This window comes from Notolepis coatsorum, assembly GCF_963971535.1.
Source record: "Notolepis coatsorum genome assembly, chromosome: 16".
In the NCBI taxonomy this organism is placed as follows: domain Eukaryota; kingdom Metazoa; phylum Chordata; class Actinopteri; order Aulopiformes; family Paralepididae; genus Notolepis; species Notolepis coatsorum.
Window position 1 is genome coordinate 14,788,589 of NC_140180.1, and position 21,601 is coordinate 14,810,189.

Sequence of the window (21,601 nt, forward strand, 5' to 3'; positions counted from 1 at the left end):
AGTGTACTGAGGGAAAGGCATAGTTCCACTTATTGGGCTCTATCCTCCTTGTTAAAGTCTGGGAATGTTGGACCTTCTATATTGGGGGGTGCATGCGGTATGCTGTGGAGGGATATGGTCCCGCTATGACTGGGTTCCCTTGGTAGGCGAGGTAGGGCACATACGGAGGTTGATGTGCTGACTGGTGCGCAGACTGAGGCATGTGCTGATGCATGGGCTGCTGCATGACCTGAGGTGTCACCCAGGTTGGTGGCGAGTAACTCTGCTGAGGCTCCTTCCTTTGCTCGTACTTGCGGCTAGGCGAAGCCACATTGGATGTGCTTCGTGGGTTCGGGTAGGAGGTCGGTGACCGGTATGAGGGTCCGCTTCTTGCCAGGTCCTCTGATTCCTGCAGATTCTGGGTTGGCCTATTGAGATGGCTAGGCTGAAGAGGGGAGCCTTGGTTGTGTTGGTTCTCCTGCTTGCTAGCCTGAAGGCTGTGGGGTAATTCAAGTGCATGTTGGAGGGGGTGAGTGGCTCGGCTCAGAGGTGGGGGAAGTTTCCACTCTGGCTCGTCGGTACTCAACTCTTCTAGCTGGTGAGTTAGTCCTGCAGCTATACTTAGGTGATCCTCGGCTGGGGAGTAGTGAGGTGCACAGGCAGGGGAGAACTGCGGTTCGCCTACTCTTTCTGGGTGGAGTTGGCGAACTGGAGTCTGACGCCGTGATGATCTCCTTGGCGACTGAGCTGAGGATCGGGAGGAATGCTGCTGCAGGACAAGCTCCAAAAGCTCAGTTTGCTTCTGAGCCGTCTCGCTCTGTTGCCGCACAGTCTCCAGGACTTGGTGTATTATCGCTTCATGCACATTCTGCATTGGTGGCATGGAGGGTGTGCTTCTAGCGGGACTGAGCTGTGTTTTATCCTCTTCATGCCTGTGCAGCTGCTCTTTGTCACGTTGGCGTGTATATTGCACTAAATACCCGTCTAGGTATCTCGGGCGCTGTACTGTGCATATGGGGCGCACGGATGGTAAAGCGGGGAGACTAGTTCCTTTCTTACTGGTTGCCATATCGTTGACTCAATCCGGCTCGAAGGACCATTTGTATTGAAGCTCTTGGTGGTTAGGAAATGTAGTCAACGACACGGGGTGTCTAGTCAGGACACGGGAGGCAGGAACGTCCTTTGAGGAGTTTTATTACCAATTATCAGACAGATGCAAAGGCACTTGTTACTTTTCTATTTCCCATTAACATGGTGGGAGTGTGTGAGTGTGTGTGTGTGGTTCTAAATGGGGAGGAAACAAAGACATCAATGTTACTAATACTTATTAATCAGTCTATACTAGGGATGTCCGATATTATCGGCCTACCGATATTGGCATACAAATGTGATATCGGAAAATATCGGTATCGGTTTAAAAAAAAATAAACACATTTATTTACATTTATTTAAACTTTATTTACCCATGCAAGCAAGGAAAAACAAATTATTATTTAATTTATTGTCAAAGTATGCATAATGTTGTGTTAATTACACGACAAGAGATATGTAATGTTAATTACCTGAAATTATTCAGTTTTTTGGGCGGGGGAAACCCTGCATATATCGGTATCGGAAATTAAGAGTTGGACAATATCGGTATATCGGTATCTGTAAAAAAGCCAATATTGAACATCCCTAGTCTATACTGTTGCTACAAGTAACATGGACCTCATGAGTGGGACTAACAATGGGGATAAACAGTGCTTTACATATACTAATTACAGGGATAAACGGTGTTACAGGTACTAAATACTATAATCAACAACATAAGTTATACTCAATAGGCTAGGTTATCACTATATACATACTGGTAAAATTGCTTCCTAAAGAGCGGGTAGAATTATAACATTACTATAAGTCAGGGGGGCGGCTGGGTGGCGCAGCGGAGATTGCGCTCGTCACCAATGCAAGAGACTCCGGTCTCGAATCCGGGTGTCAGCATTGCCTCCGGCTTGGGCCAGCCGTCATACTAACTCAATTGGCAGAGTTAGAGGGTGGAAGTCGATGGGTGGGGCTTTGGATGTTGTGGACAGCGACTCCTACAGGTCGGTTGGGGGACGCCTGCGCAGGAGCTCAGAATGGAAAAAAGCGCCCCCTATCGTCTATCCCTGTGTAACTGCAGGCAAGGCCAGATTAAGAATTCAGAGGCCTCTGGGCCAGACTCTTGTGGAGGCCCCCACACACACCGCTGCCTCTTCTCTGTTGCTAGCATCAATAACGTTAGCATTCTAGTCCTCTCTGCCCGCGGCGCCTGGCTCAGCCTCTTTAACGTTGCTGCTACTAGTACTAGCCAGGCTAGCCTTACCTGACAGGGTGAAAAAAGTTGAGATAGTCAGTATGCTTTGCCGAAGTAACGCGCTCTTTCTGTCCTTTTCCTGTTTAGATTTTAACTTAGCAGCTCCGCTTTCCCACCGTTTAACTTTTTTATCCATGTTTTTTGAGTCTCATATGATACAGTACTACTCGAGTCTTAGCCTACTTGATCAACTTGCAAGTGCAATTCTTGCGGTCAGTGGTCACCTGACCTGACAGTGACCCCTGGACCTGGACGTCAGTGTCACGTCGACTCAACGTCTCTCACCCCCTCATTATCAAACAATCAATCATATTTTTATTTGCAATACAAAAAATTAAATAAAAATAGATAGAGATGAGATGATACTAGTAGTCACTATAGATGCTGTGAAAGTAAATGCTGGATCTGATTATATATATTTTCTTTTCGTATTTTTTTTATTTTTTTTACTAGTGTGTAGTGGAGGCCCCTAGTCACTAGGGGGAGCTCGAGGATATCCGCTATCAGCACCAGCGGGTCTCTGCTGTCTGTCATAGGGCTGGGCGATATAACGATAATGATAAATATCGCGATATATTTTAATAATCGATATCGAATATCGAAGAAAAAAAAATCGAAAAATCTTTATTTTTATTTTTATTTATTTTTTAGTATTTTTTTTTTATTTTTTTTTTGTGAACTGCAACAGGGTAGTTTTAAAACCAGAGACAGTGGACAGACTTGCCTCCAACTTAAAGTAATGGCTTTGCTTGTCCAAATGACAATACTGACCAAATTGAGATTTATTTTTCTCTTGTCCATTTATTTTGTTTGCTTTCTAATTTAAAATACAGTTTGAAACCGTCTGTACACAGTAGGCTATGTGTGCTAGCAGAACTAGACTCCAGTCACGAGTCACGGTGCACATGTGCAGTGGTTTGTCCACCAAAAAAGCGCCAAAAGATCAAAAATAAACTAGCAGAGCCAGAACTGTTCAACTCCCCTGGAGCCACAGCCAGCAGAGAAGCCGGTTTACTTTAGCTTTTAAACCAGCTGCAGCCTGAGAACTGGAGTGTGAGGGGATGTAACACTAAAGAGGACTTCCGGTTACGCTACAACATGTAGCACACGCATTTTGCAATTGCTCCGCTCCCACTAACGCTAATTTAGTTTAAAAACATTATTTGGACAGTAAAGAAAGAGAATAGACCACATCGTATGTATTGTTAAGACCCTCTACTAACCATATCAAAAGACAATATGGTTAAAGGTGGAAAGAAGGCAGAGAAAATAACTACGGCAACTTCAACGGCGCAGGACGTAAAAATACGAGATAGACGCGTCCGAACCGTCGCTGGTTCTGAGCCGACGGCGACAAGCTCCGAGGAGGAGAAGGAAGAGGACAACGTACCGGGATCATCGATTACGGTCCCCGAAAGAGAGTCAATAGAGACCAACATAAAAGAAGGTACAGATTCAAGCTCCGTGAGAGGGAGAGCAGCCAGATTTATGGATTCCAACGTCACTGCATCTATCTACCATTTGCCGTCAACTGAAGTAAGCAGAAATCCACCCGATTTCAACACATTGTCTAACCTGATGGTAGAACAGTCTAACATGATGAAAGAACAGTTAGAACAGTCTAACCAGATGAAAGAACAGATGGTAGAACAGTCTAACCTGATGAAAGAACAGATGGTAGAACAGTCTAACCTGATGAAAGAACAGATTACACACATCAAGGCGCTCGAGGCAAACGTCGAGGCTAAATTCGATCGCATCGAGGCTAAATTCGATCACATCGATGAGAAATTAGAAGAAGTCAAGAAAGCGTTCGATGCACAGTCAGAGCGAATCACGACAGTGGAGATTTCGGTGACAGAAAACACAAAAGCAGTCAAGGCGAACGAAGGTATCATGACAGTGATGGGAGAAGAGATGGAAAAAGTTAAAGATGAATACCGGAGGGAAATAAAATTGCTTAAAAACGAAGTGATGGAGAGGCAACTAGAAACCCATCGTTACCACAGGCGGAATAACATCCGCATAGTGGGGCTTGATGAATCAGTGAACTGCGATGACATCAACTTTCCAAACGAGTTATCAACGATTTTGAATAACTCCGATCCAAACAAAGTGCCAGAAGTGGAACAAGTTTACAGAATTGGTTCCCAGGGGCAAAATATCAACGGGCCGAGAGTCATCATTGTCACTCTGCGGAAAACTACAACAAGGGATGAAATCATCAAATATGCTCGCAACCAACGTGGGAAGCTGAAGTATGGTGATAAACCAATATTTATCTACGAAGATTTGAGCAGAGAGGCCATCATCCGACGTCAACCATACAAAGTTGTGATGCAAAAGCTGTACACAGCCGGCCACAAGCCAAGGCTAGCATATCCGGCGCTGTTATCATTCTTGGACAATAACGGCCGCAGGTCAGGTCCATTTACACCCTTTGATGCTGAGGATTTCCTGATTCAAAATGCAGCAAATAACCCAAAGCATGACGGAAATGCCGGAATCAGTTAAGCCTCTCTCTAAATATATACCAGTGTAGGAATGACTTTATTGTGTTCATCAATGAGGTCATTCCACCAGTGTTGGAATAACATTGCTGTGTTCATCAAAGTAGCAAACGATATGCAAGTCGTCTATAACAATGTTTACTGTGTATAATACGATTCATAATACATTATAATTTCAGTCTCTGGTCTCTGAGGGGACAAATAAATATCAATGCAAAAAGATCTATCTGGAATATTCTGGGTTTATCGCTCAAATGCCCTGGGTCTCTTAGATCATTCTGGAATGTAAAAGAGTCTAGCCACTAGTATATTCTACAACCTTCTAGAATATAAGGCACCATGACAACGAAGTAAAATAGTCTAGGCACTAGTATATTCTACAACCTTCTAGAATATAAGGCACCATGACAACGAAGCATACAACTCTAACAATAACATTCGGTGTGCATACACATAGCATATATAAATTAAATTAAGTGCAATCAGCCCTTAATAATACTTTAAAATTATCCACACATAAACGTATGGGCACAGCAAGGTTATTCTAACAATTTAAGTAATCACTCCATTAAAGGCACATTGAAGCGCTAAAAGGCGCTGCTTTTCTATCTTATCTAATCAGTTAAATCGGTTCTAGTGGCTTCTCCACGTTGATAATTATTTATCTCTTATTCATTATATATATCTTTCCATTGATTTTTATTTTATTAAATTTTTTCTTCTCATCACCCTATATTTTTTAAATATAATTTAACTTACATTGTTCTTTTCCAATGTTCTTCACATTAAGGTGTCAATATTACTATATATTTTTTAAATATATTGTAACTTACATTATTCTTTTCCAATGTTCTTCACATTAAGTGTCAATACTGATCTACAATCTTTTCCTTTTTTTTTCCCTCACACGTTGGTGGAGGGTTCAAAGGAATATGTCGATAAAGGTTTATTCTCTTTTTATTTTATTTTTTATTTTTATCTTTAGGTTATTTATCACAATACTTCATTACAGTAAGGGAAGGTGCAAGACCAAAAGCGACATTCTATTGCAATAGAATGGAAATGTTAGATCCTATGGCAATGAGCATAGGAAAATTAGGATTACAATGCTCAGGTTGGGCAATCCGGTGGACCATGGGAGAAAGTCAATCGCGGAGGATGTGTTCTTGGAACACAGGCATGTTCGACTTTCTGGGAGAGGGGAAAATAGGGGATTTTTATTTGTATATATATATGTTTTTAAGCTCAGCTCTCAACGGGACCTCATTAATTGGATGTGCATCTATTGTAGCTTCATACTCCAGAAACATTACCAAAAACTACACGAAAACATGCATAGACTATGGCTAGTTTGAATATAATGGTATGGAACACCGGTGGGATAAACAAACAACACAAGCGCAAAAGCGTGCTTACACTGATGAAAAAAGAACATGTGGACGTGGCACTATTAAGCGAAACGCACATTTTAGAGGGAGACATAAATACGTTAGCGGATAACATATACCATAATATTGGTCACTCTTCTTTTGCTACGAGAACTAGAGGGGTAGCCATAGTCGTCAGACGCAAATTAAATATCGAATTGAAAGGGGTATGGTCGGATGCTGAGGGGCGCATAACTATAGCTAGGATTATACACAATAACAGGAAAATTGCATTGGCAGCGGTATATGCCCCGAATTTGTACGAAGTGGGTTTCTTCACTTCACTAACAGGAGAAATGTTAAACCATCCCGAGTACTCATACATAATAGGTGCGGATTTTAATGCCATTTGGAACCCAAGGATGGACAAAACTTACCTTTCCTTCTCCAGCGAACAAAAGAATTCATCTAAAGCATTAAAAGATTGGTCGAAATCAACAGGAGTAACTGATTTATGGCGTTCACTTAACCCCATGACCCGCAAGTACTCCTGTCGTTCGGCGAGACACAACACACTATCCAGAATTGATTACGTCTTTGCATCCCCGAGAATATTTGATAAATACGAAGTGGAAATGACACCCAATGCGCTATCAGATCACTGCTACTTAATCCTGAAAGCAACATTTGGTACATTATCTACCCGGGCCCCAAGATGGCGTTTTAATTCGATGCTGCTTAACAACAAGGAATTCATTACACAAATTAAAGAAGCTCTTACAGTATTCCTACAAGTTAATGCTAACTCGGTGCAAGATCCCAGAATATTATGGATGTCGGTAAAGAGTATGATCAAGGATTTCTCGGATAGATTTACCTCCATATTGCGCAAAAATCAAAACACAAAACTGTCTGAAATGGAAACGCTTTACTCAACGCTTTTTAATTCTTTAAAATACAACAACTCTACTAGACTAGATAACCAAGTTAACATTCTAAAGACCGAGATCAAAGCAATGTACAGACAAAAATCGGAATTGCAAATACGCAGCACTAGACAACAGCAGTACTTCCAAGGTTCTAAACCTAGTCACCTTTTAGCCATGCGACTAAGAATTAATGCAAAATTTGCAGATATAACTGCCATTAGGAAACAACAAGCTCTAGTAACAGAACCCAAAATAATAAACGATACATTCAAAGAATTCTACTCCGATTTATATAACTCAGAAACGACCTTTGATCAAGACAAATTAGACACATATCTTAATCAAATTACTCTCCCTAAACTTACAGATGAAGACGCTAAACAGTTAGAAGTACCGATCACATTAGAAGAACTCAAGAAGGCCATATCCGGAATGAAAAACGGCAAAGCTCCGGGAATTGACGGTATCCCATCAGAAATGTACATTTCTTGCTGGGACATATTTGGACCCTTATTACTAAATATGATCTTATACTCAGTCAAAGAGGGAAGCTTCATCGAACACCAAAATACCGCACTCATTTCAGTTCTTCACAAAAAAGACAAAGACCCCACTGAATGCGGTAGTTACCGTCCTTTAAGCCTCCTCGGAACCGATGTCAAACTGTACTCTAAGATATTAGCCATCAGATTGCAAAAGCATATGACGTCTTTAGTTCATACGGACCAAACAGGCTTCATAAAAGGTCGCCTGATCAATGATAACATAAGGCGAATACTGCACGTACTAGATACAGACAAAGAGGACATCACACCTAAGGCGATACTATCCCTGGATGCTATGAAAGCATTTGACAGGTTGGAATGGTCGTTTCTATGGGCAGTATTGGAAAGGATGGGGTTAGGAAAAGGTTTCATTGATATGATTAAAGTACTATACAAGGACCCATCGGCCATGATTACAACAGGCACAATCATCTCCAAAATCTTTCCGGTATCACGCTCTGCCAGACAGGGTTGCCCTCTTAGTCCCGGACTATTCAATTTATCATTAGAGCCTTTAGCACAATATATAAGACAATCCCAATCCATAGAACCAATCGTAATCAAGGGCACACAACAAAAAATTAGTTTATATGCGGACGACGTAATATTGTTCATGCAAAACCCCAACACCACATTGCCTCATCTGCTCAAGTTGATTGAGAACTTTGGTGATTTATCGGGATTTAAGATAAATTGGCCGAAGTCGGCTTTCCTTCCACTTAACACCCCTGCAAAAAAAGATATAACCCTCCCAGGTGCGATACCGATGGTAAAACATTTCAGATGCTTGGGAGTGGAAATATTCCCCACCATAAGACAAACGGTGAAGCACAATTACACAAAAATACAGAACAAAATCAAGGACGACCTGGACAGGTGGGCAAAACTTAAAAACTCAGTACAGGCAAGGGTATCAATAGTTAAGATGGATGTATTACCAAGAATCAATTTCTTCAGCTCAATGCTTCCGTTACCTCCTCCAGAGGGCTACTGGAAAAGATTACAAACCTCCACATACAAATTTATTTGGAATAACAAACCACCTCGCATAAAAAGATCCACCGCACAGAGAAGTAAAGCAGACGGTGGCATGGCAGTCCCAGATTTTTTACAATATTTTAATGCCTTCACATTAAGACCATTGAAGAAGATATGGTTTGACCCCGAGGCTTTGGTATCTTGGAGAAAATTAGAAGAAAACATAGTAGCCCCACAGAGATTGAAAGACATAGCATACACTAAACTTTCAATCAAGCATTGTGAGCGAGAATTTGGCCCAATAATAACCCATGCAATCAGGACATGGCGGGAAACTCAAAGGAAATTTCCTAACAATCAAGTATGGCATAATCACACTCCCATATTCAATAACAATGCTCTCTTAATGGGAAAACGACCTATAAGATTCCCTGTATGGGAAGAAAGAGGCATACACTCATTAGGGGATATTTTTAATAACAAGGGCCTCTGTAGTTATGTCGAAATATGCATAAAGTTTAACCTCACCGAGTCCACATGGCTTTTTTACATACAGTTAAAACTTTGTATGAGATCCCACGGTGTTCCATTACACATACCAATTGAACACCACAGATACCACAAATTTTTCTATGACAGAAATACATTGGGAGGTTTTGTATCAGGTTTTTATTCACAATTACTAACGTCCTCGTACGAAACCCTTCAACTAGACAATGTCTGGAGGAGGGATATACCAGACCTGGAAAATGACTTTGATTGGCAAGGAGCCTGGGCAAATGTCCGACTTACATCAAGGAACCCGGATCATCAACAAATCAATCTGAACTATATTCACAGGACATACTTGACTCCTATAAGGCTGTGCAAAATGGGGCTTATACAAAACTCCAAATGCTCCCAATGTACAAATGGGGACGAAGGAACATTTATGCACATGTATTGGGACTGCCCACCAGTTAAGACATTCTGGGAAGATGTGTCCCAACAATTATCAATACTCGTATTTTGGAATATACCTGTACACCCCGCTGTATTGCTATTGAATGATGTTTTTGAGTTTGCAGTGAACCCACAACTAAAAAGATTGGTTTTATCGGGTATCACAGTAGCTAAAAAACTGATTGCATCACGTTGGTTTCAACCGGAAAAAATGTGCCGGAAAGTGTGGTTTCTTACATATCTTGATGTGATATATCAAGAAATATCAACAGCAAGAATTTTAGGGCTCAATGAATCCAAAATGTTAATGTGGTTAGAAGTGGTGGAGAGAATAAAAGCTAGCCTATAATGGTGATGTCTGGTTAGGAGTGAGGGATAATGGAGGTACTATCCAAGAGGGGGTCCGGGAGGGGGGGATTTGAGCTGGAGCATATGTGTGTAGGGTTTTAGAAAATAGGTATTCGGGGTATATTATATACTAACATTTATATAATTGTAACTTCGCTGGATATACACGGTATACGGTTAAAATGTTATTATTGACTATTTTTGTTTTATCCTGTTTCTGTACTTGCATATATTTTAACCACCTTTACTGAAAGTTTCATTATACATTGTGTGTTGAGTACTGACTTTTAATAAGTTTTGTTTTGCAATAATAAAAAAAATTAAAAAAAAAAAAAAAAAAAACACTAAAGATGGCGGCAACAACAAAGAATTTCTGCAAAATAAACATACATCTGTTGTTAAAAAAAATTAAAATAAAAAAAAAGTTTACATTTTTTTTTTTTTTTTTTTTATACTCATAACAATTTCGATAATTATCGATATCGAGAAATATGATAACATTATCATATCGTTATCGCGATATGATTTTTTTCCATATAGCCCAGCCCTAGTCTGTCATGATCCCAATCTGCCTCATTCGTGTCGGGGCTGGGATGTGGAGATGCGGGTGGGACAGCAGATTCTACGTCTAGTCTTCTTCTTCTTGTTGTATATTTCCGGCGGACTACGCATCTAGGCGTATTGCCGCCCTCCACAGGACAGAGGGAGCACTATAGATTTCCAGCCCTCCCTATACGTCTAGTCCAGGGGTCAGCAACCTTTACTATCAAAAGAGCCACTTTCCCCCCCTCCCACAAAATAAAATGCTCAGGGAGCCGCACAACCTATTTACCCTTAAAATGAAGATAACACAGTGTATAACGTTTTATATATCCCCAAGCATACCCCACATTTAGCATAAAACGCCGGACAATTGCATACCCAAAGTAATTTGCGATTTATTATACTTTATACTTATTGCATTAATGGAATTATAAAGCAACAAAAAGAAAAGTTTTGACTTTTTATTGCCGTTTTTACCTGTTATAACAAAGGAAAACCTCAAACTCTTATGAAGAGGAGAAGAAATACTGGCTGTGTAGACCTATTTTTTTTATAAAACACAGAAGAGGAGACAAAACACTGGTGTAGACCCACTTTGAAATAAAACCCTGAACTATTCAGGTATATTTGAGTCCTTCCCTTATTTGTGGAACATTTATAAAATAAAAAGTAGTCCACTTTAAAAAAAAAAAAAAAAAAAAAAAAAACTACCAGTAGACCTACTTTGAAATAAAACACAGAAAAGGAGAAAAAACACTGGCATCTGTAGACCTACTTTGAAATAAAACCCTGAACTATGCAGCTCTATTTGAGTCCTTCCCTTATTTGTGGAAAATCTATAAAATAAAAAGTAAATGTTTCATTGTTCGCAAATTTCGCACCACATAGCTATCAGGCATAGGCTACATACAGGTAAGCCTGCATTGTTAGTCGTGAAAGCAAATTAATCTGTCCACGCTGAATTAAACCCTCTATTTTCCTCAGACTTTCCTTTTTTTGGATTTATCCATGGTTATCTTACTGGGGGGTCGGAAACTCAAGATTAGCCACTTGCAGACGGCAGGGAGAGGCACAGGGTGTGACATACTGTATATTTTAGTTGATGAAATATTTTTGTTGACTAAATATTTTAGTTGATGAAATATTTTTTCATTTCAGTGTCACAGTATGACATCGATCTCCAAAATAAAATAAAAAAAAATAATACTATATACTATACTAATATACTATCGATAATCTAGCGTTTATTTGAAAACTATTCATAAATAGACCGAAAAATTACAACGTTTTTGTGTATTCTAGAATATTCCAGTAAATGTCTTTTATCATGGAATCTTTATATTTTCCTTGAAAACGAGGGCTTTTCAAAATGCTATAAAACGAAAATGAACCGATAAAAAAGCAATCCGCTTCGACAATGTTGATTGCAAATGAGTCATTGATAAAGCGACGGGCAGATTAGACACATAGCCATAATTTAAAACATAGATTAGGCGTTTTTAAGCTAACATTGAAGTGGATGGTGGCATTCAACAGGTAAATCAAGGTTAAGCAACGGCTCTGAAAGTGTTAAGGTCCCCTGAGTTTGCTCTGAACAGGGTACATCTGCATTTTGTTATTATGATGCCCCTCTAGCTCATGGAATGAACTAAGACAGTCCTTGGAGCTGGGATTCTCCCCTATGTTGCAAAGTTTGGAGCCTTCGTCTCCAACCTTTGTCAATCAAGTTGTAGCTACGTGTTTTAATTGATTTGTTATCCTTGCTTTTTGCCTCATCTTGTTGTCTCTTTGTTGTGATTTTATATGCTTTTTTTTGTTGCTCATTTCTGTATGTACACTGGACGTGACTGTAAATGAGGGAAACCTCAGTTGCCTTTCGAGTTAAAATAAAGGTTTGAAATGAAATGAAATGAAGTAAAAGGGGCATTTCACCAAAAAACGATGCTGATTTATTTTGAACATAATCACACACATCCAAAAACTAGACGGTTATTGAGAGTAAATGCGTTTGAATATGACCATCAGTGATGTCATCGGGGACATTGAATGCTTTCATGTAGCTGTAATTAACACAAGGATTAAATGTACCCGATGACATCACTGGTGGCCATATTCAAAACCATTCATCAAAACAGTCGTCTGGGCATATAAGGTGATACCGGTAAGTTGTTATGTGTCTCCTGTTGTTGCTACAGAGCATGATTGGCATGATGCGGGACATGTAAACAAACAGTGTGTAACAGACAGGAAGACGTTTCCTTAAGCTTTTACCCCCATTGGTCCTTTACTCCTCCTCTACTCGGTCAGGAAGTTGCTTGGAGGAGACATCTGGTCTGGTGATGGTAATCATTTGCAAGGAGACATATTCAAGAAGGAGACATCACTGGTGGCCATATTCAAACGCATGTACTCTCAATAACTGTCAAACTAAATGAATGTGTGAAAAAGCTTTTGGTGGAAAACGTTGGAGTTTTTGGATGTGTAAGATTATGTGCAAAATAAATCGGCATTGTTTTTCATTTGAATTTGTCTTTACAATGTCTTTCTTTAGGAATGCATAAACACAGCAGGTAACACGGCAAACACAGTAGCTAACTTCTCCATGTATTTCTCTCCATAGTTTCGGATCGCCCTCACAGAAAGTGGATGGGCTCTACACAAAAGAGGAAACGCACCCACTCCAGTCCAAGTAGGAGACTCGACCGTTGCTTCTCCAGCGCAGGACACAGATGTTCCAGAACCAGAGCAGGGATTCAGTGGAGCTTCGATGATGGAAGTATCAGATCAGAAGGACACAAAGACAGGCGATTACAGCCAACTCGTTATAAGACTAAGAAGGTTGCCTTTATCAGAAATCCATTCCGGGAAGTGGAAAGCTGGGTATAAACGAAGCTCGGATTGCCCCGATCAACCGGACAGTGTCGGCAACGCAGCGGGATGTGTCAACCGACCGAGTACCAATGCGATTCCAAACGAATCTCCGTTAAACCCTCCAGTGGGCGAGTCTTCGGAGAGATGTGTAACTCCTCAGGAACAGGTAGAGAACCAGGAAGAACCGCTGAGCGCACAGTCACCTTCAGATGATCCACTCTCTAGAAGCCCCCATCACTGTTCAGATAAACAAACATGTCCTACTATGTCCTCAGAAGATCACAGCACGTGTGAGGCAGAGAGAACCACCTCGTATTCGGCCCCACTTGGCCCAAATGAAGCACCCCCTACTGCGTCGCCGCCTCAAGAGCAAACGCGGGGTGGTTCAACTTCATACCCGAGAGACCCCCGCTGCTCCAGCCCTTCCCTCCAGCGTGTCACAAACTCGGGACCTACGCCTCTGGATTTGAAACCCTCAGAGTCCTCTCACAGGCCCCATTCCGAGGCCTCTCCTCCACGCCCCCCTACCCCGACGCCGCACCCTCGGACGACCCCGCAGGAGGAGCAGCACCCTGCCTCCAGCCCCCGGCCCGGCACGAGCGCCGCCTCTCCTTGTGGTAGTATTAAAAGCCAAGCCGCCGGGACCCACTCGCCCACCTCTACGGAGATACTCGCTGGAGACTCTCCCGAGAGCCTGCTGGAGGACGGCGAAGCCGATCTGGCTATGAACAGCCCGGCCGGTCCGTGCGACGACGACGGCATCCGCGCCGAGCCCCCTCCTCCACTGCTGCTGCCCGGAACGGAGGGCCTGGGTGTGGTGGGGTTCGATATGAGAGGCGGCAGCCCGGTGCTTGGAGAGTGGGAGGACGGGACCGATGGAGAGGAGGTGAACGGTGGAGAGTGGAATATGAGAGGCGGCAGCCCGGTGCTTGGAGAGTGGGAGGACGGGACCGATGGAGAGGAGGTGAACGGTGGAGAGAGGAGATTCGAGATCGATTTCAGAGACGTCAGTCGAGAGGACAGGTGCTACGTGTGTCCAGTCAAACTCAGGAAGGTGATGTTTGCAGCTCACGGATTGGTTAGTCATTTTCTCTTCTCCTTTTTTGTCTTTCTCTTGGACTCATTCCTAAAGGACCTCTTGTCCTGCCCCCTCGGGGTCGATTGGCCGGTTAATTGGTCGGTTTGGTCTTAGTAGACCAAGACTGTTGTTGATTAGTACATTTTTATGCTTTTCACCCATGCGGAATGAGTTATTTCCTCTGGTAAGCGATTGATTTGAAAGAAGTCCCTCTGCATTATTGCATGTGGGCAGGGCTTGACATTGACTTTTTGGCTCACCAGCCACTGTGGCTAGTGGTTTTCCAAAGTCACTAGCCACTCAGTATAGCACACACACTATCCAAATATCCAGTTAGTTTTTATAGTGTAAAGTTTGGCTACTTGAGACAGACGGAGACAGAGAGAGAGAGAGAGACTCAGACTCTCATTACGCGCAATGCAAGTAAGCGCGCACTGCATTCCGAGAGAGACTCTCATTACGCACAACGCAAGTAAGCTCACACTGCGTTCAGAGAGAGAGAGAGAGAGACTCTCATTACACGTGACGCAAGTAAGCGCGCACTGCATTCCGAGAGAGACTCTCATTACGCGCGACGCAAGTAAGCTCACACTGCGTTCAGAGAGAGAGAGAGACTCATTACGCGCAACGCAAGTAAGCGCACACTGCGTTCCGAGAGAGACTCTTCACTACGACTCTAAAACGGTGACGCTGCACGGTAAAGTGGCTGCTAAGAGGGGCAGAGTTACACGCCACTGCCGAATTCTACCCGCATTTGGCGCGTGTTAATGTCAAGCCCTGCATGTGGGAGACATATTATTATTCAAGGACAGATATAATCCCTAGATCTCTCTCCTCTCTTTTCCCAGGTGATTGAGGAGGATGGCCTTGGTGCACCAGAGGAGCTGTGCAGGCGGAGCCTGAGTGGGGTCTACAACACCATGGCGGAGCGGTACCCACAGGGAACCCTGGAGCTCCTGGCGAACCTGCTGGAGCCAGGCTTCTACGCACCCAAGGACGTCACCTCTCACCTGCTCCGGGACGTCCTGCTGGATCCCCTGTATTCCCAGCACCTCTGTTCGCAGGCCTACAGACTGTTGATGAAGACCCAGAGGTAAGATAGTGGCCTAGGACATTAACCTGTTGAGCCCTAGGGTCCCCCAATTGTATAATAATTCAAATGGATTATAATTCAGTACTGTATCTACTAATCCTTCTGTTTAATCATCTTCCCTTTATTAATTTGCTTATGTTTTTTGTACACTTGATCTCAAGAAGGTGCTGAATGAGCTCAGTGAGTGAAAATCTGAACACCCGCACTTTGAGCACGGTGTTATTCACTGTCAAAGATGCAAAGACAAATTACGATTTACATTCTCCTCTGTTTCATCACAATTTACTCAAGCATAGTAACATACACAATATTTCGGACACTGGGAACACGTTCCCCGAGATCCATAGATGTCCCTAGATACCAAGAACATGCTAATTGACCTTGTAGAAGTGGAGCAATCTTTCATTTACTTGGGCATAGAGTTGACCAGGTTAACATCAAAACACGAGTATGAGTTAGAAGAATGGTTACCCGCTGCCTAATCCTGCGTAGCCAGACATCCATTTCGCCAAGCTTCGCGATGGGTCTGGTAAACACCTCCGTGGACAAGATGAATAACGAGACCTTGGAAATCCTGAGACGGCCCTTCCTGAGGCAGCCCACCCCACCCCCCCCCCCCCCCCAACCTCCTCCAATATACAGTTTCTTTGTCAAATGTATATACTCTTTTTTTTAGACTATTTTTGTATCACAAACAGTACTGTATTTGTAGATCTGGTATGTCATAAATGTATAGATGTATCAGTACTGGCTATCTGTATGTCATGTATGTCATATATGTTATGATGAATTGAAAATGGGGGACCCTGATGTAAACAAGACGAAAGTCTTTCTCTGGTCTGCACCCCCTTAACAATTGTGTGTATTGCGCTGTACTGTATTGTACCCATTCTGCAATCTGTTAATAAAACTTTCAATCAATCAATTGACTGCAGGTTTGAAAGACCAACGCCTCTGGAAACGGTACCTCTGGTTAGTTTTCTGAGCACCAGCTCCGCTCTCATTGGAATTGAATGGTAAATGGTGCATTAATATAGCGCTTTTATCCAAATCGTTTTACAATTTTCTTCCTCACATTCACCCATTCACTCACACATTCACACACCGACGGCGGAGGCAACCATGCAAGGTGGCGACCTGCTCATCGGGTGCAATTAGGGGTCAAGTGTCTTGCCCAAGGACACCTCGACACGCTGCCCGGGAAGAGCGGGAATCAAACCGGGAACCTTCCGATTACCAGACGATTACCTCCTGAGCCACTGTCTGTCTTTGTCAACTTGAAAATCTATCATGTGACCAAACGGTATATTATGGGGTGATGGCGCTAGTTAGGTTGTGAAGTCAAGACCAATTGGATTCCAGGCAGCAGATTCAGACAGATTATTCAACCTTTCCTTCTCCATGCAGGTGGTTTGAGCGATCTTTAGATATCCCAGCGTGTCAACGTCATTTCCGATGATGTTGTGACAAAGACTTTCGTCTTGTTTACATCAGGGTCCCCCATTTTCAATTCATCATAACATATATGACATTGATTTATGACATACCAGATCTACAAATATACAGTACAGTTTGTGATACAAAAATAGTCTAAGAGAGTATGTTGAGAGTTGAGAGTACCTCACAACTCGTGAACTCGTCATGGAACCTGGCTGCCCGAGTTTACCATCGGTATTTACCACTCGGCCAGCTGCTCAAGTGCGACTTCCTGTTTGCAAACTCCCGACTTTACAAGTCGACGAGGACCAAACGAACCCACGATCAACACGCAAGGTTTAGTAGTGTGATTTTGTGCTTGATGTTCCCCAGACCTACTGAGAAGCTTGACATACAGTCAGGGCCATAAATATTTGGACGTCATTGATGCATCTTTCACAATGTTGGCTCATGAATAATGAGTTACATTTTGGTCATTGACTTATTATGGAAATTAGTATGGAAATATAAAGGTGATCGGTGACTTGAGAAAAGTTATGCTATATTATGAGTTAAAATCATATAAATAATTTGTATCTGTTTTGTTCCTATGGACTGACTATGTAATTTGTATTTTATGGTTGGATAATTGTGATATCTGACTTATGAATATTGAGTGAGCTTTGATTCACTGTTTTGTGATGTTTTCTTGTGAGTACTTCAATGTTTGTGGTTTTATATTTTTATTTAACTTTTTTTTGTGTGTGTGTGTTTGTATTTTTAATGTTTGGACCCCAGGAAGAGTAGTCTCACTTTGGTGTAGACTAATGGGGATCCACAATAAAACAACAACTAATACACCACCGCAATGGACTTGAAATTAAACAATCAAGATGTGCTCTAAGTGCAGACTTTCCGCTTTCATCCGGGGGTTATTTATACCCAAGCGGTTTCTACATGTGCCCCCCCCCCCCCCCCCCCGCTTTTAAAGCTGAAAGTCTGCACTTAAAGCACACCTTGATTGTTTCATTTCAAATCCACTGTCTTGGTGTCAAAATTAGGAAAATTGTGTTGAAATATTTCCGGACATGACTGTAGATCTGGCTACACAAGTTTACATGCTTCCTTTCCTCCTAATCAAATCTAATGTATTTGTAAAGCCCGAAATCACAAGGTAATGCCCCCATGGGCTGTACATGTAAAAACAAAAACAAAAAAAGAACAAAAAACCACCATAAAATCCAAATATGCGACACTCCCAGACTTTCCCCAATGAAGATGAGGAAAAGCCTAGCAAGAGGAAAAAAGCACCACAGCGATGTGGAGGAGAGAAACCTCAGATGGGCTGTTCAAAGGGGATCCCCCAACTTGGATGTCGGTGATAATATAGTGTTGCTATGGATGATAGATGGGTGGAGAATAAAATAGGCGGATAGTGTGTATGTACTGTACATATACATGTAATAAAACCCATATATTTACCACCAACCATAGTTGTGTGGCATTAAAGTATCTTGTATCTATATGTACATGCAATAGCAACTAAGGTACATAAGAACATTTTTGATAAAAAAAATTATAATATATAAAATATAGCTAAGAACAACAACAGCAAAAGAAAAACCATAGGGAAACAAGCACTATATATATATATATATAGGTAAAGGCTAAATGTCAAGGCTCAGAGCTCAAAATATCAGTCGTATTCCATTTGGATGAATGTATGTGTATGTATGTATGTATGTATTCCGCTCTGATCCATTTGAAGTATGGGGGCGACGTAGAGAAGATCACGCCACCTTGGCCATCACTCCTCTTTTCCTTTCTTCCTTCCTTACTCCCTTCTTCCTTTTATTCCTCTCGTTCCATCTTGTAAGTCTGTGCCTTACGTTTTCAGACACCACATCGCCGATAACGCCACCGTTCCATGGGACTGGGAGTTGTTATCGTCAGTCATGTTCAATCAGGTAAGTTACGTTGAACCTTTATTAATCCCCTAGGGGGGAATTCATCCTCTGCATTAGACCCGTTCCTAACTGTTCAGGAGCAGTGGGGTAGCCACACACAGTGCGGCGCCCGGGGACCAACTCCAGTTGTGATGCCAGTACCTTGGTCAAGGAGTTGTAGTGTCAGTACCTTGGTCAAGGAGTTGTAGTGTCAGTACCTTGGTCAAGGAGTTGTAGTGTCAGTACCTTGGTCAAGGAGTTGTAGTGTCAGTACCTTGGTCAAGGGACCAACTCCAGTTGTAGTGTCAGTACCTTGCTCAAGGGACCAACTCCAGTTGTAGTGTCAGTACCTTGCTCAAGGGACCAACTCGACTAGACTCGACCACTAAGTCACGTGCTTATCCCATGACATTGTATGGTTCATTGATGATTTACTGTACCAGAATGTTAAAGGTCCTGCTATTTTGTATTGTTTCCTTTCAACAATTTTGTATGATTTCCGTGAATCTGTGAAAATCTGTTTTAAGTAAAAAGAATTTTTTTCAAATAGTCTAAATATTTTATTATTTCTTTACCTCAGAAAACTCAGGTGACCAAATTAGATCTTTTGACAACAATGGCAGGTGCTGGCCTCCTGAAACCAGCACCATTAACCCTTTCATTGCAACACAACAGCAGGTTAACCCTTTCACTGCCACACTACAGAAGGTTAACCCTTTACTTTAACATTGGTGTGTTCCTTTAAGCCTAACCAAAACAATATAGAATCGGGTAATCGGTGGCAAAAAATCGGGACCTTGTGAATCACAATCGAATCAGGTAATCAGTGCCAGTACCCAGCCACAAGCAAAACCTCAATTTTCCTCAATGTGAGATGTCTTTGTGTGATCACAGCAAAATGGTCTTCTGTCTACAAATGTAAATGTGTAACATTTACAAAGCAAAAGTTCTGCATCTTTTAACACATATTTACGTAATGGTTATACTGTATATCTCAAGTCACTTTTGTCCAATGACCCCAAACCGATGACCTACGTCTTCTTAAAGGAACACGCCAACATTTTGGGAAATTAGCTTACCGTCTTCTCCAGAGAGAGACAAGAAGATAGATACCAGGCTGGGTGGCGCAGCGGACATTGCGCTCGTCACCAATGCAAGAGACACTGGTATCGAATCCGGCTGTCGGCGTTGCCTCCGGCTTGGGCCGGCTGTCATACTGACTCAATTGGCAGAGTCAGCGGGAGGAGAGTCGATGGGTGGTAGTCTGGTCGTTGTAAACAGCGACTCCTACAGGTCGGTCAGGGCGCCTGCACAGCAAAGACAGGAAAATGGCGGGGGCAGTGTGAGCCTCCTACACGTTACTCCTCGCCAATGAGAGTCCGCGCTGGCAGGTGAAAAGATGTGACTGGCTGCCTCCACATGTATCGGAGGGGACATGTGATGGGCTTCTATCCTCCCTACGACCGGCCAGTGGGGGGCACATGCGAGCAACGATCAGGACAGGGGAGGGAGAATTGGCACGAGAGGTAAATTGGGATGGGAGAAAAATCACAGAAAAAGGAGGAGAAAAAGTTAAAAAAAAATATATATATATATACTAATTTCCTCTCTGTGCGTTTTGGTAGAAAGCTATCTGGCTGCATGTTAGCCTAGCTTAGCACAATGAATGGAAGCGGACAGTGCCGGTTAGCCTTCGGGGAGAGGTGTTAGTTGAACAATGCCTAGGCTAACCGGCACTGTCCACTTCCATTCATTGTGCTAAGCTAGGCTCAGTGGCGTTGCGCAATATGTCGGGGCCCCCCCGCAGGTCAGACCATGAGGCCCCGCCCACTCCCCTAAATCAATAATAAAGTGAGAAAATTGTTTTTCTTTTCGCCGCATGGGAGCAATCACGGCGCGCCCGTGGGACACTTTTCCGTTTCGGCGAGTTTATTCCACGCTTTCGGCTTTCCTTTTCTAAGCATTTTCGGGGCTACATGTGAATGAGTAAAAGTTGCGGGACGCCCAGATGTACCCACGGTAGAAAGCTCGCGTGGAGCCCATAATAGGCTCACTTAATACAGCGTTTTTAAAATCACGTGACATTTTCAGGGTCGCAAGCCGAGAGGTACCCGTGGATTTAATCTCGCGAGGATCGGGGCAATATTCGGCCCGTGGGAGCACTCGCGAACCATGTACTAAAAAATCTAAGAGGATAGTCTACAGTGGGGGCGGGGCCCCCTAAGCTCCGGGGGCCTCCGCTACGCCACTGGCTAGGGGCTAGGCTAACATGCAGCCAGATAGCTTTCTACCGAACGCACAGAGAGGAAACTGGTATCTATCTTCTTGTCTCTCTCTGGAGAAGACGGTACGCTAATTTGTTGGCGTGTTCCTTTTAACTGTTCTGTAAAAGCCATGGATATTGGGCCCGTACCAAAAGGTTGTCGGCGGTGGAAAAAGTCCTCATACCCGTTTGTCTCCCTCTGTCCTCCCGTCAGAGCGACGCCGAGAGACACCGCAGCGAGGCGACGCGTCTGCTGCTGGAGTACGTCCTGCAGACCCTGGAGGACGACTTCAAAGAGAAGCTCTCCGTCTCCGCCCTCCACCGCTCCATCGCCAAGGACGCCCTGTCCTGCAGTCTGCGCTACGCACAGGTCAAGTGAGTTCAGTGTCTGTTGTCCGCGGGGGGGGGGGGGCAAGCTTTTCCATTAACCCTTTCACTGCCGCACTACCAAACGG

General features: G+C 42.9%; 1 protein-coding gene across 3 annotated transcripts in view; it reads left to right on the forward strand.

The window, feature by feature from the left end:
• Positions 1 to 21,601, forward strand: part of simc1 (SUMO interacting motifs containing 1) — a 51,267-nt gene that overhangs the window by 11,586 nt on the left and 18,080 nt on the right. For 2 of the 3 annotated variants that reach the window (XM_084332388.1, XM_084332390.1), the window contains 4 exons: positions 13,100 to 14,428; positions 15,277 to 15,521; positions 18,835 to 18,904; positions 21,361 to 21,521. In XM_084332388.1, the coding sequence (XP_084188514.1) occupies positions 13,100 to 14,428; positions 15,277 to 15,521; positions 18,835 to 18,904; positions 21,361 to 21,521 (1,805 nt within the window). The remainder of the gene's footprint in view (positions 1 to 13,099; positions 14,429 to 15,276; positions 15,522 to 18,834; positions 18,905 to 21,360; positions 21,522 to 21,601) is intronic. The other variant, XM_084332389.1, reaches the window with a different exon arrangement.